The sequence below is a fragment of the Dermacentor andersoni genome, chromosome 6, assembly GCF_023375885.2.
Source record: "Dermacentor andersoni chromosome 6, qqDerAnde1_hic_scaffold, whole genome shotgun sequence".
Classification (NCBI taxonomy): domain Eukaryota; kingdom Metazoa; phylum Arthropoda; class Arachnida; order Ixodida; family Ixodidae; genus Dermacentor; species Dermacentor andersoni.
The window spans coordinates 41,475,946-41,495,428 of NC_092819.1; the positions used below are offsets into that span (position 1 = coordinate 41,475,946).

Genomic DNA, 19,483 nt, shown 5'->3' on the forward strand with positions numbered 1-19,483 from the left:
GATTTTTTCTGTTGCCGGACGCCGAAAAAAACTACGGAAAGTTAGTCATGTACAGCTTTCGCTGTAAAAAAGAAAAAGAGAGAGAAGCGTTGGACAGGTTGGAAGCTTACAGTGAATGGTTCACTGAGCGCTGAAATGCTGTCTGAATTTGAAATCACTCTCAGACGAACGACGGGCGCTGCTGCCAGTAACGTCATGAAACTTTGCGGCTGAGCTGACGTTACGCCGAGAACCACGAAATTTTCATGTGACTCTAATCGGACAAAGCGAATCCTGCTGGTGCCGCCGTGTCTCCGCTTGTTTTCGTATGTGTAAGCTTGTGTCCTACCAATCCATGAGGGGCAAAGAACCTTCTGAAATGTAAGTTTAAAAGTTTACTCTGTACAAGCACGCCACATAGGGACATTTTAAACAAAGACAACAGAAGCAAGCGTCTCCTTTCACTAGATCCATAAATGATCTCCAGCGCTCGAAGGGCTTTGGAAATCATTTAAAGGACACAGTTCTGCAATAGTTTTCTCTATCTACACTGACGCGAGCTCTTGAATAGCTCACTACTTCGATACTACCCAACATATTTGTTTTTACATGCAATGAGCATACGTTTCATGCGAAAGTTATACGCACGAATGATTTTGCGGACTTTTCGACTACACGTCTATGTTTCGCTTTATGCTTGCACTTGGGCAGGCGCAATACGTCGCCGCCTCTGGATAGAAGCTAGCATTCGCTGAATCGGCATGGCAACCTTGAAAAAAAAAGCGTAGGCAGTGTTTGCATAACGCTATTTTCTTTAAAAACCTTTAAGTTGACTCAAGGATAGTTTAGCTTTTGTGATAAGTGGTCCTGTGGGCTACTTATGAAGTGGCGCACTTATTCTCTGTAAGTGACCTTGAACAGATCTGTGAATACCTACCATCCTAGTTTGTACACGGAGTAATCCTGCGCCAACGCATGAAAACTATGAAGCGTCTATCATTTCCATGGCGGCGAGGGCAGACGTTCGATGTCGACTGAAGTCATCGTTGCCGGCATTTGTACCAGCTTCATTGTCACTAGTTTATTTATTTTATTATATTGGGGCATTTCGTTAGTTGTTATACGCTACAAGAATTGTAGTACCCAAGGCGCTCTCCACCTCAGTATCTCCACAGCAACCGGCGAATAACAAAACAGAACAGAACAGAACGGAACGGCAATCTACTCTGTTTCGTAATCTCCTTTTCCTGTGCATCACAGAAGCGCCTTCGCTGCCCACCGAATCTCTGATGAGAAATCGAAGCATCGCGAAAGCATTAAAAAAAAACAAATAAGAAAACAATCAGGAGGCCCCAGCACCAGTCTCCCAAGTGCCAAAATGTCATTTGTGCGGGGATATCCAAAGTTCAAAAAGCTGCGCCGCTAGCGCGCAGGTGTTCTCCAGGCGTTTTTCCTTGGAGGAGGAGGTGTACGAAGCGCTTTTATCTGTGCCTCGGCGTTAGTCTACAGGCCGCCACCGTCGTGTACCGCCTCCCTCTCCGTGCCCTCTCGGTGCCGGGTAGATGAAGCCGCCCTCCAGACGTCTCCGGCGCTCGCTCCATCCGTTATCTCTGACGCGTGCGGATTCCCTCGCGGCTCCTTTTTCACGTGGCTGACGAAAATGTAGCCGCGCTCAGTGTCGAGCTACTTGCGTGCAGCGCTGCGGATTAGCCGAAACGACGCAGGTAAAGCTTTCCGCAGGCGTAATCGTGCACGATATTCCCCCGTTCCTGATGGTTATTAACGGGTAACTTCTACAGTAGGGCGCACGTGCATCTTGCGCGGGCATTGAAGAAGAATGTCTCGTATCGCACATATCGTAACATGCAAGTCGGTGATTTGGCAAAACGACGCCTTTTGCTACGCGATAAATTTGGTTAGTATGATTGCTTTAAAACGTTTAGGACTGAGGTAAGAAAAAAAAAGTACACGCAGGAGGCTATCCTGTTGCGCGTGGCAACCGAACACTTAGGACAGGAGAAAAAAAGTACAATAAAGGAAAAAAAAGGAGTGGAAGGAAGGGTGAAATATATCCAATAAGTAGACGCATACTCACTCACATGAGCACTTACTACACAATCCCTCGTGGTCAGATAGTCTGGCAGAATTCAGGCAGCGGATCATTGCTTAATAGCTCTCTGCGTGCAAATCTTTCCTTCCCTGGTTCCCAAGGCCTTTACCGCTTAACCAGTCTTAATTATCCCGTATGCAAGCTCCAAAGTACAGTGACGTAAGGCGTGTCCAGCGGGTTTGTCGTCGAAAAAATAATTTGAAGAGTCTGATAATTAGGACAAGCGCTTTTAGTCCATCAACCCGACAATAGGCGGCTTCAGGTAAGGCCATAACGGCTTCAACAAACCCGGAGAATGATAGTACGCTTGAACAGCGTTATTTGTCAAGTGCCAGGGAACACGAGCCACACGTTACCTCGGTCTGCACACAAATGTTTGCGCCATGTTTCAGCCGAAGAACAGAATCCGCTCTCTCTGGCGCGTGAAGGCTCTCTTACCCTTCGCGCACACAGGAACTGCCGGGAAGTAGCAACACCTCCGCACACTATAGCAGCAGCGGCGGCGGCAGAGCCAACACTGGTGCCTGGCTATAGCATCCTCGCCGTGTGCGCAGGATAGAGATGGATCGATGGGGACGCCGGCATAATGTTGCGCCGCCGTTCATCATCCGTCGGAGACGACTGCGAACGAGGCCCACCGTTCATGTTTGTTTTCTCTTCACGGTCTAGCGCGCACACGCGCCGAGAAAGAAAGGGAAGCGGTAAACGCAGTGGACGACGCTGCGTTCGCCGCTTCTCTTTCTTCTTCCGCTCGAATACGCGCTAGTCCACGAAGAGAAAACAAACACGAACGGTGGGCCTCGCTCGCAGGTAGGAAACAGATACGTACACTGCATCGAAAAAAAAAAGCGTATACAGTGCATAAAAAGGTATGATAGCTGGCTAAACACTGGTAAGTTAGCGGAATAATGTAACTTAGTGCTTAGATCATTTGGCCCGAGCGCATCAATCACGCCTAGTTACCAGCCCCGCAATGACCTGAGAGAGCGGACAAAAAGTTTGTGCTTGATGCCGGTGTCTATATGAAGCGTACGCTGGCGAAAATGAAGTTACGTGAGAGTCGCGGAAAGCAGCCAAAAAAGAAAAAAGAAAGGGCTTAGCGAATGCGATGTTTCGAGCTTGAAGTTCGCTAAATACTTCCGCTGCTATGAACTTGCAACGTCAGTAAAACTGCATAAAACGCAAACAAAAGAACGCGAGGGCAGGAATCGTGTCAAACAGTGGCGTGTGTAGCGCGGTAATCCCTGTGCAAGTACTAATGATGGAACTTTTCTGACACAAAATTCTTCGTGAAAACAGATTGAACACGATGCGTCTTTGAAACTGCGAAAGAGCGGAACAACAGATTTGATGCCCGGGCCTCTGTGCTATCGCTACAGCCTCCGTGTTCTCTTCACAACCGCAGGTGTTGTTCGGCACATCGAACGGCCAGATCCTGGTGAACGACATGCATGGTGAGCTGGTGGCTCAGGTGACCCTGAACGAGGATGCCGCCATCGTTGCCATGGCGTGGTCCTGCGAGAAATTCAAGATGGAAGAGGCAGACGACGACAACCGAGCAGCGGCGGCCTCCAGTGGAGACGCCTCCTCCGTCCCGCCCGCACAGGGTAAGCCTTGCTCACGTTGCTTTCAGTGCACCAAAACGTATGATGGGACGAACAAACGGAAATATCATGCTAACGCCAACACTGGCCGTTAAGGCTCACCTCAGTTGCGCGCTTCACACTCAAATAGCTCGCCTGTAAGCGTAATTTGAGCGTAGTTTATTGGCGCCGGCTCAAACGTGTTTTTCGCTTAGAAGCGGAGCCTGAAAACATCGTTTGATGCGTGCGCGTCACAATTTTCACACCTATCAGCGTTCTGTATAGAGCGTCTTTCGCGTCTTTTGAATTCGTCAATCGTCAGAGACGTGCCAACACCAGAATGCTCGTGTTTTATACCTAGCGTGTTACTCCACCGTGAATTTTGTTCTCCACTGCTAGCAGGCCAATCGAATTCACCAATGCTACGCGAAATAGGCCACAGCCAAAATGCCCTCGCTTTATCCCTCTAGTATGACGTGAAATAAAACATGACCACCTTCACCTGCAGCGTTCAGGATAACCATCCGCAGCATTCTTGCGCAGAAAGCATAGTTGCATTTAACAGTGATTCGTTCCGATATCTTTAAGATTAGGTTTGTGACAAGCGGCACTCAGGCGTCGCTGCTGTTTTTGTCCGATTGCTCACGCGGCCCCGTTGTAGCTGCGCGCGTGAATCCCACGCGGTGGTTGGTGCGCATTCCACGTGATCTTGCGCACCATAAACGCTCCATGCAGTGCAGGTTTCATTTGGCAATTTGTAACAGCACAGAAATTTCTTCCATGTCTTCAGCTGCTTGTAACGGGCAAACCAGTGCGTGCGCTTTACCATCAACACTTCACGCCAGTGGGAGTCGGTAATCGTTCCTAAAGGCCACTACGCCTTAACCGTGGCGACGATGTGTGCAGAAGAGACAGAAGGAACTGTAGAAGGGCGATCAAGTGCGCAGGTTGGAACGAATCAATTGTAAGCCGTGCGGAAACTTGCAACGATCACTAAGGAAGATCACACAGGATGAGCACTGTCTGTCATCGGCAATGCTGTCAGGAGAAGAAATGGCTCTAATTGATAACTCATGATTATTTCATGCTCAAGGGACCTTAGAAATTTTTCTTGGGTTGCTTTCTTTGTATTCATATATATTGGCTCTTTTTTTTTTTTGTCGAATGAGCCTTGAGTTGACAGACAGCGGCTGCCCTGTGTGTTCTTGCTTAGTCGTCCTCATCCGCTTGTAGGTTGCGTAGAATCAACAGAAGTTTACTATGTTCTTGCGGCTTCCATTGTCTTGTATTTTTTTTTTTTGTGCGTGTGTGTGGTGGAATTGCATATGAACTGACTTGCAGCGCGAAGAAAATATCAGTTGTCCGCCAGTGGCAAATTTATATTTGATATAATTATTACGGCACCGTGAACCTGTCAACATTGTTTCGCTTAATGGTAGCGGTGTGTTCATGTATGTGAATCGTGATCACTTGCACTGCATCAGTGAACTTGCACTTGCACTTGCACTTGAACCAGTGATCACTCGCACTGCATCAAGCCTTGTGAAGAAACGCGAGATCTGTTTCAAAAGCCGCAACGGCAACAGCTTCTTTTTTTTTTCTAAATACGAAGCGGGGTTTGCTAGCCCAACAAATATTTAATATAGCTCAGGTGTGAACATTGTTTAGGAAAGGTGTTGAACCAGACGACGTTGCAGTTGCACGGGACGATGAATCGCCTGAGTTGCAGCGAGAGCTGGTGAAATTTTTAGTTCGTTTTCCGTGAAAAGACGGAAGTATATACCGTGGTTTCTCTTGAAACTTCGTAAATACTAAGTACGTTCGCGTACCCACCACGGCGGCTTACCTCTTATGGTGTTGCGCTGCTAAGCACGAGCTCGCGGGATCAAATCCCGGCCGCGATGGCCGCATTTTGATGGGGGCGAGATGCAAAAACGCCAGGCTCCCGTGCCTTGTGGACGCGTTAAACATTCCCTGGTGGTCAAATTTATTTCGAGGTCCCCCACTACGGCGTGCCTCATAATCAAATCGTGGTTACAGCACGTGAAACCGCAGAATTCAATTAATTAAGTTCGCGGAGGGTGCAGCTATTTCGCATAATAAACGTTATCCTTAGCGCGCTTTGCGCCGGAAGCAAAGAAACATGAGCACTAGTGTTGCCATAGCAATGAGGTAAGAGGAAATACGAGGCGATGATCGAGAGCATGACATGAGCACCGCGTTGTCTTCTTCATAGAATAAATGCCCTGCACGTTTCGCTTCCCTGGTGTATATAATTCCTCGCGTGCTTGGCATGTTGCTCGATCCCACACACACGCGCGAGCAAAAACAAATCCCATTTACCTTTATTTTCTTTTGGTCATCTGGGATTCTCGGATCGGTTTCTTTCTGCGTCAGCCTTTTGCCACATGCCGTTTGCGGCACGTGCAAGGGGAATAGGCATGGGCTTGTGCTTTCCGCGCGCCTTTCTTTTCCCTGTAAATTAATTTATTCATCTTTACTTGCCGCGAGACGTTCCCTGTAGGCAGACGAGGCAGCCCTTGCGATTTCCCTCGGCTGTGGATAGCAACAAGACCATTTCGTAATACGGCCTTCTGTGCTTCTGATCTTGAACGAAGTATTCTCCTCTAGCGTAAGTTCTTGGAAGTTATGCGCACCCGTTCACCTACTGAGGACTTGATTTGAATACGTTCTTACCATGTGTCTCTGTTGCTGCCAAAGAGCTCTTTGCTGCGTTGTATGGCATGCACGCTCTGTATTGCGCCAGCGGCGCATGCCGATTGAAGGGGTTGTGCACTCACACCCAAGGGAGTGGCGTTTAGATTCCTTAAAAAGACGGATGGTGGATCATTCAAGCCTCTATCATCGGCACTCAGTAAATAAAAAAGAAAGGAAGCCGACTGCAACTATGGCTTTCGCTGTGAACTCGCGCAACCTGTAACTATGAAGTTTTATCTATAATGTATTCAACACTTTCTATAGCCCAGGGTTACATAAAACGTTTTGAATAAGTCGGTAGCAGTAACTCATGGGGGGAGGCTTATACGCATGCTGACTTAACCTGTGACTCAATTGCATGCTGAGCAGCGTGACACTCAGCCGTTACGTAAACGCTTTCTGTGGTCTCCAGCAGAATACAGATTGGTAACGAAGTAAAGGCCCATAAAAACAACTCAGGCTGGTTGAACTAACTCCTCCTTACGAGTTGGAGGTCATATGCTAAATGGGTATCAGATAATTAGTTGCATATTTAAGAGGAAGATTTAGCTTGGGGGCTCCCATGTAAATACATGGGAAATGAGAAATCGTGTTTCTCGGCTACCACCGCGCGAAATATGATGTGGTCTGTTGAATTTAAAAGAAAAAGTGAAACTCTAATGACTATTGGTAGCGAATTTTAGAATTAGGCCGTCAATTTTTTAAACAAGAATTGTTGAAAATTGCTAATTTTCAAACAGCAGTACTATCAAGTTTACGACACTGTAACTCAGCAATTAAAAGCGACATCACAATTATGTAAATTGCATATAATAGTACATCTAAGGCTGACAAAGCTTATGTAACATACGTGACTCTCAAATTTACTACTAATATCTGAGTAGGACTTTTGCAATACCTTTGAAACAACGTGACAAATTCATGGAAGCTATAGATTGATATAATATGCTTGACAACTTTGGATGCTTTAACGGATGCAGTTTACAGAACTGCAATATCCATTCTTGGTGCGGAGGAGGAGCAGAAATAAACTTTATTTGTGAACAGCAGATTTGAGACCTAGGCCTCTCTACCTAGATGACGGCCTCGAGCCCTTGGGCCCTGGCGGCATGTTCGGCCTACTGGATTGCCTTGAGTTGGTCTTCCGGTGCACAGCTGAGCAACGCGGTCTCCCACTGCTCTCTGGTCTTCTTTATATTATTCTGTGTGTGTGTCCGAGAACAAGCCCAAACCATATGTTGTAGGTCCGCCCTTTCTTGGCAGAATCTACGTTTATCCGTGCAAAGGTCCGGGTAGTAGCGGTGGTAGGCCACCGGGTTCGGATATGTATCTGTTTGTAAGAGGCGCCATGCCGTCGCTTGCCGTCTACTCAGCGAGGAGTGTGCCGGGAGGAAATGAGTCCTTCCCACTTTATAGTGCTTGGTGATCTCGTTAAAGCTGGTCACCCGGTCTCTCTCCGTTCCCAGTATTTCTTTCGTTCCCGGGAAGGGAAGAGTGTGCGGAACTACAAATTTGTAAACTTCGTGCTTCCATTTTTTGTAAAGCTTACCAATTTTTGAGAACTTCTCATAAAATATGCAGGCGATAAATTGGATTTCCATTTCCAGAGGTCACTAGAATTTCACTTTCTCTCTCAAATGCAACAAATTTCTTCAGAATGAGCCCAGTGGATATCTAAAAAAAAACGTTTTTGTGTTTCACATTTATTTGAATAGGTGGAATCAGAGTTGGACAGGAGCTCGGTTCCAGCTTTCAATTTATATGATAGGTGAATTTGTAACGTTATTTACAAAGGTTGTTCGAAAGTCCTACTGACATATTAGTGGCCAAGTTGAAAGCCACGTATAATAAGTATCATATAATACGTATAGCCAACCATCAATATGGTCCACATTAGATTTATTATTCGATGCGATTTGCATAATTGTGATATTTTTCTCGTTACTGAGTTACAGAGTTCTAAACTTTATAGTTCGTTTTTCTGAAAATTTGCCATTTTCAACAATTCTTATTACCAAATGAACGGCCTAAAGAAAAAAATTCGCTATCAACTCTCACTAGATTTTAACTTTTTCTTTTAAACGCAACAATTCACATCGAAGGTCGTGATGTGGTAGCCGAGGAAAACGATTTTTCTTTTTCCATATATTCAGATGGGGAGCTCCCGAGCTAAATCAAATTTTGATGAGCGCGCTACTTATGCATCTTTTTGACATTTGATATTTCCGCAGTTTTTATTTGAGTATAGCATGTAGTTAATCTGAACAGCTAAGAAACTAATATATTTTATTGATCGATGAATAAGATTGCTAACATTTCAGGTGAAAGATTCCGAGCAGTCTCTGGTAATCTAAATTTGCAACATTGAAAAAAAAAAGTTATTGCTTTATATTCGTCCGCGAGGTTATAAACACCTACGAGTGCTAAACTTCCTTCTTTTTTCTCTATATATCTTTTTTTAATGTGCCTGCACGACCTGAATGCAATCCAACCCTTAATGCCATCTTCCAGCCTATACTGTACGACAAGACCAGACAAGGAATGGGCTCACCTTCGAGCTAAAGACACTGATACCTTAGGGAGAGCTCATTACATCGTGCACATGCATTTAGCGGTGCTACCCGCCTCCTTCGTTCGCATGGACGATTGAACGTATCCGATATATATATATATATATATATATATACCCAATCGATGGTGCGAGAGATATGGGCACTAACCGAACCAACTTTGTCTTCCTCCTTTTCGTGCTCACACAACACGCAGCCCCCGAATCCAAGATATCCGTCCTGGCCGTTTGCTTCAGCAACGGAGCCATTCATGTCATGAAGAATTACGACGACATCTCGCCTACCATCATCAACACCGGTCTGAAAGGTATTGCTATTGAATAGACATTGTGTGAATAGGAGCTATCTCGGCTGCGCGTCGCTACTCATCAACAAATAATAAGTGCAATTGCGTTTTAAAAGTTTTCCTTACCTCTTTCCGTATGCTTCAAACGGGTGATACAGACATTCCTATGGATTCTTCGGCTGCCGTTTCAATAATTTTCACCGTTTCGTTGGCAAATATTTAATAGACTGCAGAGCGCGTCTTTAAAGTCGCTTATTTGGTTGCTTTATGCCAGTTAACTGACTTAATATGTAGCACTTAGTGTACTGCAACAGCACACGCGTTCCACCTCTATGTTGAAACGGTTGGATATCATACGGCCTTATACTAACACGTATATGCGTCTTAGAAATGCCTAAGTGCCATCTGTATATATACAGGTATTATATCGGGATGCATTGATTCATTACGAAGGGTACTGACTCGATTGGATCGATAATTGGGCTAGGTGGCATTTCATTATCGGGAAACTAGAGTTGTGAAAGAGTGGTTGTTTGTGTCATCTTGTTCGTTTGGCATCATTCTTGCGCTCTAGTTTTACAATAACAGATAGATGTGCTTACTCACACTACTTTGTGGCTTGACAAGCCTGGTTAGCTGGGGCTAGCATTTTCTGCCGCGTGGGCGGTGTTTGCACGCGGACATGTTCGACTCTCAGTTGAACCAGTTGAGTATTGTGCAAGTGTGACTGTAGGGTGACGAATTATAATAGTCTAGTGTTCATGTCCGCACTCAGCCTGATGTCATATGACTCGCCTTGCTAGCTAGGCCTTGGCCACTGGGGGACTCGGACACGCGTAACTAGTGGACGCAAAGAACGTACACAGACGAAGTAAAACTCATTTTGTCCTGCGGGGATTTTCACTACCCTCTATAAGGGGCAGCACGTATACTGAATTAGGTCATGGACATTGTTTGGATTCAGTCCACTGGTGTAATCATAGGCCGTTTCATCATGACGCACTGTGTACGTTCCTCTGATGCTAATGTATCATAACAGCTTGCACACACCTGCTCAGCAGAAATCCTTGTGGGTTTGCGCCCAACGCTTATGCAAGCAGTGAAGGGCATAGTTGAGATCTCGCTCCAATGCTGAGCCGATGGTGCGTAGCGTGAAGGTGCGACCGCCTGGTTCCTTCACCGTATTGCATCCTTGCTGACTGCATGTGTCACGCGCCTCCGCAGGACGCACTTATGATAAAATGTGAAGTCAGCGCAGTTCCCTGCAAGGTCTGAACACCTGAAATGAGAGTGTTCCCTAGCTAGGACCCTTAATAAATAGTTACAACGAAATAAACTTTGGAAAGGCCTATTTGGCTACCCTCCACTGTTTTTAAGAGCAGGAGAAGATGCTTGCGTAAACTGCGGGAAACAGCTGAGGCATGGGATTCTAGCGATCCTGCCGAAGTAAAACAACGCAATTGGCCGCGTCTGACGTTAAGTGAAGTTGCTCCACATACACTCCTCAGCAAAATTACACCCGTTGGGTCGTATCTTGCCACGCAACGATAATCGTCATGTCTTGCCCGCATTTGCTTTCTTTAAAGATGTTAGCCCTGTACTTCCAAGTCACGAACGGCATGCGCGTTATCATCATGACAGAGCATTCTTGACAGGAAAATAGTGCGCGCAGCGTTTTCAAGAAAGGAAACGCAACGAAGCCAGATGACGATTATTGTTGTGTGGAAAATATACACCCCATTTGTTTAAGAGTGTAGCACACGCATACAGACGCTCTATGCTTACTGGGGAAATTTGTATTTCTTGTCAACAAGAAATATTTGTTGAATCGAAACAGGTGCGATATTCAGTCACGCAATGAGGAACATAAGATCTACATCCGGTGTTTGCGAATGTGCCAGTCAGGGTCATCATTAAACTGCGCCACTACGTCATTGTTCTGAGGCCACCACCGAAGTTTATGCTACGTAGTGACGTAGAATCACAGTGCTTACACCCTTAGAATCCATTTGCAGCGAAGCAAAGCTACCTTGACGAGCATAATAACCGGCTTAAAAAAGAGTCTTCCCGGCATTGTTGTTCTTCCCAATGTGATGTAACGTGGGCGCGCGCTCACGCTACGCCGGCCTATATTTAACCCTTTAAATCCTTGCCTAGTCACGAGGTACACAGCGGCGAGGCTCGAGCGAGCGCAGCTGAGACGGCACTCCGCAGATCATCACGTGACGTGACGTCATACCTTCACACTTATGTGCGGCGGCTGAAGGTGAAATGCGCGCCGAGATTGACCTTGAGCGTTCTACCTCGATGAGTGGACATTTCGCTCTAAAATGACCTATGCGCTGTTAATAACCATTTTCTAAAAATCCGCTAACTTCCGGCTGCGTTCTGGCTTCACTGCAGTAAGCACTATGTTGCAAAAGAGCACGCTTTACAGGCTACCTAGAAATATCTAAAGCTGTTGAGAAAAGCGGATTGACATACGCACACTGACGACCATGTAAATAAATAATATTTTTCACCAAGCACCTGAAGTCAGATAGGTAAACATCTCAGTTTTAGTTAAAGACAGCATCTTTCTCTCGCACACGCATGCGGATAGCGGGAAAGAACTTCAGAAACACCACATCATTTTAAACAGTAATATGCGGTCACTTCATTTGTTGCACAATGATCGTATCTCTGTAATATAACATGCTTGAAAGAGTAAAAGGAACGTGCCACTGATGCAGATGACCAGTCCTTTTACTGAAGCACTACAGGGTTCCCTTGAAAGTGGGGCGTTCTGTTCGTTTGTGCACGCCGCTGCTGCCTTATCTCTCTCTCTCTCTCTCTCTCTCTCTCTCTCTCTCTCTCTCTCTCTCATTTTTTTTTCCCTGGTCCTGTTGTGAAGTGAAGCCAACACTTCCGAAGCAGTGTTGCTAGTTACTTGTAATTCCGATAGAGGACGGCTTGTATTATTTTTTCGAGGCCTGCATTACTCGCGCCAGCGTATTTACCACTCGTGCAAGTGGTTAAAACGCAGGAGCGAAGAAAGAAACATATCTCAAAGAATTTTTCCAGCAGTACCCTTAATCGTGTTTCTTTTTTTCCTTATTGCTCGGGGTTCCATTGCGTATTTAAAATCTTAGTTGATATGGCTTTCTCAAATTTAGGGTGCATTCTCCAAGTACTTCTTTGTCGCCTGCAGAAAGTGCTCTTTTGCAAGCTTATTATAATTGCGGCGAAATCGCCACACTATCAGAGGTTTAGTGAACGGAAATTCCGTGTTAATATAATAGCAAAGCCGCATATGTGTATCCGAATAAAGTGCCCAACATGGTAGCGTGCCGACGCGTCCGTCTCAGACTTCGCCGCATCAAGCGACAAGGCAGAAAGACGGAAACTTAGTCCTATAAAAAAAATGGGGGGGGGGGGGGGGTATAACAGAACTATACAACAAATTCACAGAAGATATCATGAAAACGCGATCATTTGCCTTTTCGCAGCTTTATGATGATAGTACTATGGACAAATAGCTTTGTCTAATTGAAGTCAAATTTAACTACCACAGTTACATCCATTGATAGTATCCTCGTAACGCTGGGCCATCATGACTTTAAATTAACTTTACTGGAAGTTCGGTGGCCAGTCCCCTCGTGCTTGTCCACGCCTGCTATCATTTGTTGCAACCATAGCTTGGGGCGAGCGAAAATCAGCGGTAATGTTCGACTTGCAGGCCATGCCGCATTCCTTTCCTGTGAAAGCGACAGGAGAAGGAGCAGGTGAAGTCTTTCTTGAGCGAAGCTCTAAATTTATACTGCTTGGAAACATTGTTTGGCTTCCCGTGGATAAAAGCTAATACTACTTCACTTTCTCAAACCAATTTCGAAGAATTCCTCTCTCCTAACAATGCGGGAAGGTGTAAGGGCAAGTTAATGCTTTGGAATAACGGTGCATGCGTTTTCCCTTTTTCTCTCATTCTTAGGTGCGTGCCTCGATTATGTATGTTTATTACACCTAGCAGTTCAGCAGAGAAAGGCTTCACAGGCCGGTATGTGTGAATTATTATAAACAATCTGCACCTTGTAACTTATACGGTCATCTTATTGAAATGTTCAGTGCCGTTCGGAGACAGTGCTAAGTCAGGGTGAGATACTGGGTGGCTCGAAGCTCGGAACTTGAAATGGCTGGTGCACTATGCTCTTCTAGCACACTGTAACAGTGTCAGCCGCTAGTTTAGAAAAAAGCATACGACGTCGTATTGTTGCTTATTGCAATTTTAAACGGCGCTATATGGCGGGGACAAAGGCACACGTGCACACAAAGCCAGCGCTGTACTGCCAACTGAATTTTTATTCGCCCCTATTTATGTTTTTATTCATAAGATCGAACTTTGTATTTGTTCGTACTCTTTTACAGTGTTCACTGTTTATCTGTATTCTTCGAATTTCGTTTTGTTTGTGATGCGAATGGAGCAGACGATACCGCCTAAAGGTGCCAATTTTTCCTATAATACTTTGTTATATTATAAAAGGTGCCACTCGGATATGGAGAAAGCGAAATATATCAGCTTCCTGACGGTGGCAACTTTCCCGGTTGTACTTAAGCATCAGACTCGGTGAGCTGAATCTGAAGAAATCGCAGAAAAAATTGATATAAATCAATAAAAAATACATTACAAAGATGTTAGATTATTAGAACCAAACAAATGTTTATACACTGTTCAAAAGCAAAAACAAAATAACACTAATATGTCACAGCGTATGATGGTAGAGGACAAAAATATAGCGTGTCCTCACTTGATACGCAAATGTGGTGTATCGGTTTTCTTTACATGGGGCGAATTCTTAATAAATGTTTCGTTTATTTTGCTACAAAAAAAAACGAATTTTCGTGCTTTATTCGGCAGACATCAAAGTGGAGTGGTCTAACAGCGGCGAAGTGCTTGCTGTAGCCGGCGTCGATTCAGAGTCTACCGACGGAGACTGCCGGAACCGCATCCACTTCTACACGGACGCAGGGCTGCTTCGTTTCGTAGCTGCCATACCATACACACAGGTACGGTAACAGTAGTGCAAGCTATGTGTAATAAACTGCGCATTGTGCTCTATACAAGTATTTGATACGTGTTTGCATGAAAGCGAATAGCATGTCTTTACGTTGTATGAAGCTGTAATAAATTCACTGCCAGAAACGCAGCTATTGAAATGAATGGATCGACATGTGCGGATTGTATGCTTTCTCCATTTCGAACGTAAAAACACTGTGTAATCAAAGACGAAGTCGAAAAAAGAGACGACAACGCCGCACTGTTTGACAGTGCTTGTAGCCTTAGCGCTGGATGTACGGTATATGACCGCTTTAATAACTGTATTTAAGAAAGAGTAGCACCTTGAGCTTACAGTCATGCTTGGCTCCATAGATGGGACGGTAGCGCCTCCTCTGGAGTGAAGCAGTAACATCGCTTCAATGGTCATGGTATGCGAGATCGGTTGCGTGATGTAGACGTCGCGTGCCTCCCGACTTCGGAAGCCATGCAATGATTTCGATTTGTTTAGTGAACAATGTCAGTCCACTTTACTGTACTTCATGGAACGTTGAAGATGCTGAGCTACAAAACTTTTTCTAGCAGTGGTTGAGGTACAGTGATAACTTCAGTCGAAGGATGGCACTGTCGAAATCTCGCCACATATTGAAATGGTGATTGATCAAATGGAATTCGAGCCTATCAGTTAAAGACAGTTGCTAAACACTATGCCTATACGTTTACGTTAACACCGTGTAACGTTCTGTTCTTTTCTTTGACCAATCGCCTTCGTTTGTGCCCCCACACGCGTAGAGAATTATATCCGTAGTTACGAAAACGGCACCTTTTAGTTTGTCTTGCAGTTAAGAGAGCCACTACTTCCGCAAATAGTGGGACACATCCTCAGCAAAGGTCATATGAATAAATTTTCGCTCCCTTACAGTTACGTATGCAACGGGCCTATAGACCGTTTTCATAATTGTAAAGCTAGCTTTCCTGCGGAGCAATTTGCCAACCTCGTGACAGCGTAGTCATTTTCGCAAACAGCGTCGTGTGCAAGCACCGTTTGCTTCTATTATGAAATGTAAAATGTAGACTTGGATCTCGTGATGAAACCATGCGCAAGACCCAAGCACCAGCACATGCAAGCAGCACTTTTAGTCTTCGTTCGAACGATGAATGGTGCCGCCAACAGGTTGGCGTATGTGGTGTGCAGAGATGCGCACTTCCAGATTGGGAAAATGATTTTGTTCAATTCAACGAAAAGAAAGGAAAAAGTTAAATGCGCGAAATAAGGCGCAATAATGCCTTCTCTCCGCTTCCGTGCTCGCAGAGCCCAGTGACGGCCCTGACGTGGGGTCACAACGACAAGAGGCTATTTGTGGCCACGGGCAGCGTGATCCACATTGGCTGGGTGACGCGGCGGATGGCCTCGCTGCAGCTGCTGTCCCGGTTAACGCTGCACCGGGCACTCAGGGACGAGGCGGCTGTGCACACGCTCCCTTTGCCGCGACGGTTGCGAGCCCTGGTTGCCAACCTCTTCGGGCAGACCGTCAAGGTGGGTCACGTGGTACACTACGCGGCCCCAAGCCCTGCAGCTGGACTTCATCTTTAAAAAAAACGCACGGAAATACTCGACGAAAGTATTATGCTTCATTGCGCAGAGCCTGCTTGGCGCATATCCATTCTTCCCGACCGACTGATACAAGTGAATGAACGAATTATTTAATTATCGAAGTATTGGGTAATGAACTATTTTGTTAGGTTGTAAGGCTTGTGAATGGGCTAGTTGATTTCGCATGTAATAGTCAAGGTTGCGCTCCGCAGGTAGCTGGGAAAAAGAGCGAGAAAAGGGTGAAAGTTTGACTCCTACACATTCTGTTTCTTCTTCTATTAATCTCTATAATGCAACCTTCACTATCGTTGATTGAGTTAAGCGTTCCAGACCCGCACTTAAGATATGAGAGACACGGTTGCAGTTGGAAGTTCCGGGATGGTTAGTATAGTTATCACAGCCTGATGCTGCTTATTTCACCTGCTAAATCTATATACCGGAGCGCAACATAAGAACAAGACGAGGACGGTAATGTAAATGCGGTGATTTCCTATCCATGCAAGTGCAGCGAGCGCCGGAAATAAAAGGTTTACCTGCAAAATCGTTAGCCTCTGTCCAAACGGCTATTGCTCCATGAATATATTAAATACGCAATTAAAGATAACATTAAGTGTGGTCGTATTAGTAAATTAGATTTCTTCAATTACAGAACCACCACTACTAATGGCGCAAGCCGTCTTGCTAAGCGAGAAAAGACACAAATTTGAGAGACCGGTGGCTACAGATCCTTAAAGTTCAAGCGCTACCTTACCAAGACGTCAGTAATTTTGACAGGCTGTACTGGGGTTTGCTTAATTAATTGTCGGTAAAGAACGACTACATTGCATTAAGAAATATACACTCAACGTAGCAGGTTTCGAAAAGTTTTGCTGTGCCAGAAATATCTTAAATACGAGAAAATTGATTGAAATCTACACTGACGTACCAGCACTGAGGCTTTGAACTCAGTGCTCATACACGCATACAAAAGCATTGCAACAAAACTTGTTTGTTTATATGTTAGTAGTAAGCCTCCTCCCTCAAGATTAGTTAAACTGAGTTTTGAAAGAAGACTTTATAGTGACTAAATTTAATTATTTTGACTCTTTAGTATCTCTGCAAATCAAACGCGCGGCACTTGCTTTTTCTTTCTTGCTTTTTTCTACCTCGCTCTAATAGGTCTGTCTGGCAGCTGCCCGCCGAGTAGCACTTCTCACAAATTCAGTTTCTCATCTCTGAACGAAGTAGGCAGGATACCGATTAAGTAATTTACTGCCTCGACGGATTCTCGATTGATTAATTAGGCGAATATTCGTCTCTCCTTTTTCCAGCGACTTCTTCCTTCGCTCGCGCTATCAGTCCGACCGGATCCCATTCTCGCCGGCGCAAAAGGCCCCGGACTGCCATCAGTGCTGTGACCCACCGCTCGTAACCGCCACGGAAAAATATATGGGAGCCACGAAGAAAGATGACCGTACAATGCACAAAAAAAGGAGTGGGTGGGTCGGAGAGGGCTTCCTCTTGCGCTTAGCTTGCGGGTTACGAGTCCGGCATCGCAGACGTCGGGTAAAGACGGGTCCCCTACGTACACAAATGCGGATCGTCGTAAAAGGGGATAACTATTCGCCAAATCCTTGCGCAAGCACAGAGAGACTAACAGGCTGTACACACGCCGCTCCTTCGAGTCTCCGTGTGAGTGAGTGTCTGCGCGCGCGCGGAGCGAGAGAGGGTGAGCGTGAGTGTTTGTCAGCGTGTGTGCCGCGATGGTGGGAAGGGGAGGGCGCCATCAAACAGTCCGGTCTTCTAAGGCTTGCTACGAGGCACAAACGTTAACGATCCATAAAAAGCCATGCTGTACGCTTAGCTCTGTGCTAGGATGGGAGGGAATGAGGCCGAGTGTACAGGAAACGTACATCGTCGGGCTCGGTCTCCATTACCGAAATGCGCACTTTGCGCGCGTGAGGACGAAAGGTTATGGCGGCGGTTACGCGTGCGTCATCCCTGTGTCAGCGTTCGTGTCTCTGTCTTTCTCACCGTGAACGCTCAGAGCTATAGGGAAATGTCGGCGAATAATGGCCCTAACAACAGGGTTTAGGCAAGTTTTGTTTATGCAGACGGTCCTTTCCTTTAGTAACGGCAAATGATGGCTGCCACCTAGAAGTGCTGCAAATTCTGGTTTATACAAGGCACGCAGACTAAAACCCATCCTTTTTTGTATGACTTAACTTATACGGTTGTGTATCAGACGGTTATAGTTCTAACAGTTTGACACAATTGGTATGCTCGCCTGTGTGAAGTAGCGTGACTGCAACCTTGACAGCTTCCATGGTTTACGCGCGCACAGTGCTACCTACCGGAGGCGCACCAGCTGCGCGAGTTTGTGTCCCGTCCGCACCACGTGCGTCTGCACTGCACCATGGTGCGCCATGACACCGAAGACCTGGTGTCGGGCAGCGCCACTTACACCCTGTTCCTCGAGTACCTGGGCGGCCTGGTGCCGCTACTGAAAGGCAAGCGTGCCTCCAAGCTGCGGCCTGAGTTCGTCATCTTCGACCCCGAGCAGCCGGCTGGACAGGCCGGCAATGGCCGCCAGGGGTCGTCCTATGGCCGCAGCTCACCCGGATTAAGTGCCGAGTCGGGCACCATGTCTACTAATTTGAGGGATGCCAGTGAGTATATTTTCATGTTGTCGGCGCGCAATGTAGACATATCTTGTGTAGGCACGTCTTACGCCGAGCGATAGCCTTGCAACAGAGTTTAGACAGTGATCAGACGGTTAAAAATGGTCACCGGAAAAAGTAAACAACGGACAGGCCCCAGTATACAGCATAATATGAATTCGGCAATATATGTATGTCGGCGACGTCCCCTGATATAAGTTTGGGCCCTTACCACGTTACGTTACAGCTAGAAGTGCGCAAGTCTTTGTTATCCGGGCGTTTTCTTGACCATCACGGCTGTGACATCATCCTGGCATAATTTGTGCTTACATTTTCAAGAATAGGCTTTTAAAAGCATAATCGCCCCACATATAGTTGCTAGCTTCTCCGCGTTTCAGTTTTATCGTTTGGGCAGTTGCTCTAAGTAGCAGGACGAAATGGCTCTGGGTGCTGTCACATTTCTCATTGGTGCTGTGGTCGCCGTGTTATCGAAGAGGCATCAACTCAGTGCGTTGGTGGGGCATTAGCAAAAGTTCCACAATCTTGATGCGGTTTTATGCGAGGTTTTGCTATAACAACAGTGGCAGAACGAACAGTCCAGCGAGCCAAGGGAGGAAAATAGCAGCGACGCGATCAACGTTCATGACGTCACATCAAATCGCAGAATGCGAGGCAGCAGTGTCGTTTTATCGCAAGTGGGCAACTTCGCCTGTTCCGCATAAAAAGGTATTATCATGCTCCCTCATGTAGCGATGCTATTAGCTATTCGGAGCTCGCAGCATAACGCTCAGGCTACCAATAACGCCAGCGCGCTTTTGTTTATTTACAGTGTTGCGTCATTCTAATCGAAGCCCCAATGGCCTGCGTGGACAACGCTGGGGTTCGAAATGATATGGTCGCTGTGCAGTTATGCCCTTGTAATGTTCAATATGCTGCCGTAACCAGTGAAACTAACAGTATATGATTTCTCATGTG

At 46.0% G+C, this 19,483-nt stretch overlaps 1 protein-coding gene across 1 annotated transcript in view; it reads left to right on the forward strand.

Moving 5' to 3' along the window:
* Tusp (WD40 superfamily protein Tusp) overlaps positions 1-19,483 on the forward strand; it is a 203,236-nt gene that overhangs the window by 169,500 nt on the left and 14,253 nt on the right. Inside the window, exons 3-7 of the mRNA XM_050170888.3 lie at positions 3,495-3,696; positions 9,157-9,267; positions 14,138-14,286; positions 15,588-15,812; positions 18,193-18,517. Coding sequence (XP_050026845.2) covers positions 3,495-3,696; positions 9,157-9,267; positions 14,138-14,286; positions 15,588-15,812; positions 18,193-18,517 — 1,012 coding nt within the window. The remainder of the gene's footprint in view (positions 1-3,494; positions 3,697-9,156; positions 9,268-14,137; positions 14,287-15,587; positions 15,813-18,192; positions 18,518-19,483) is intronic.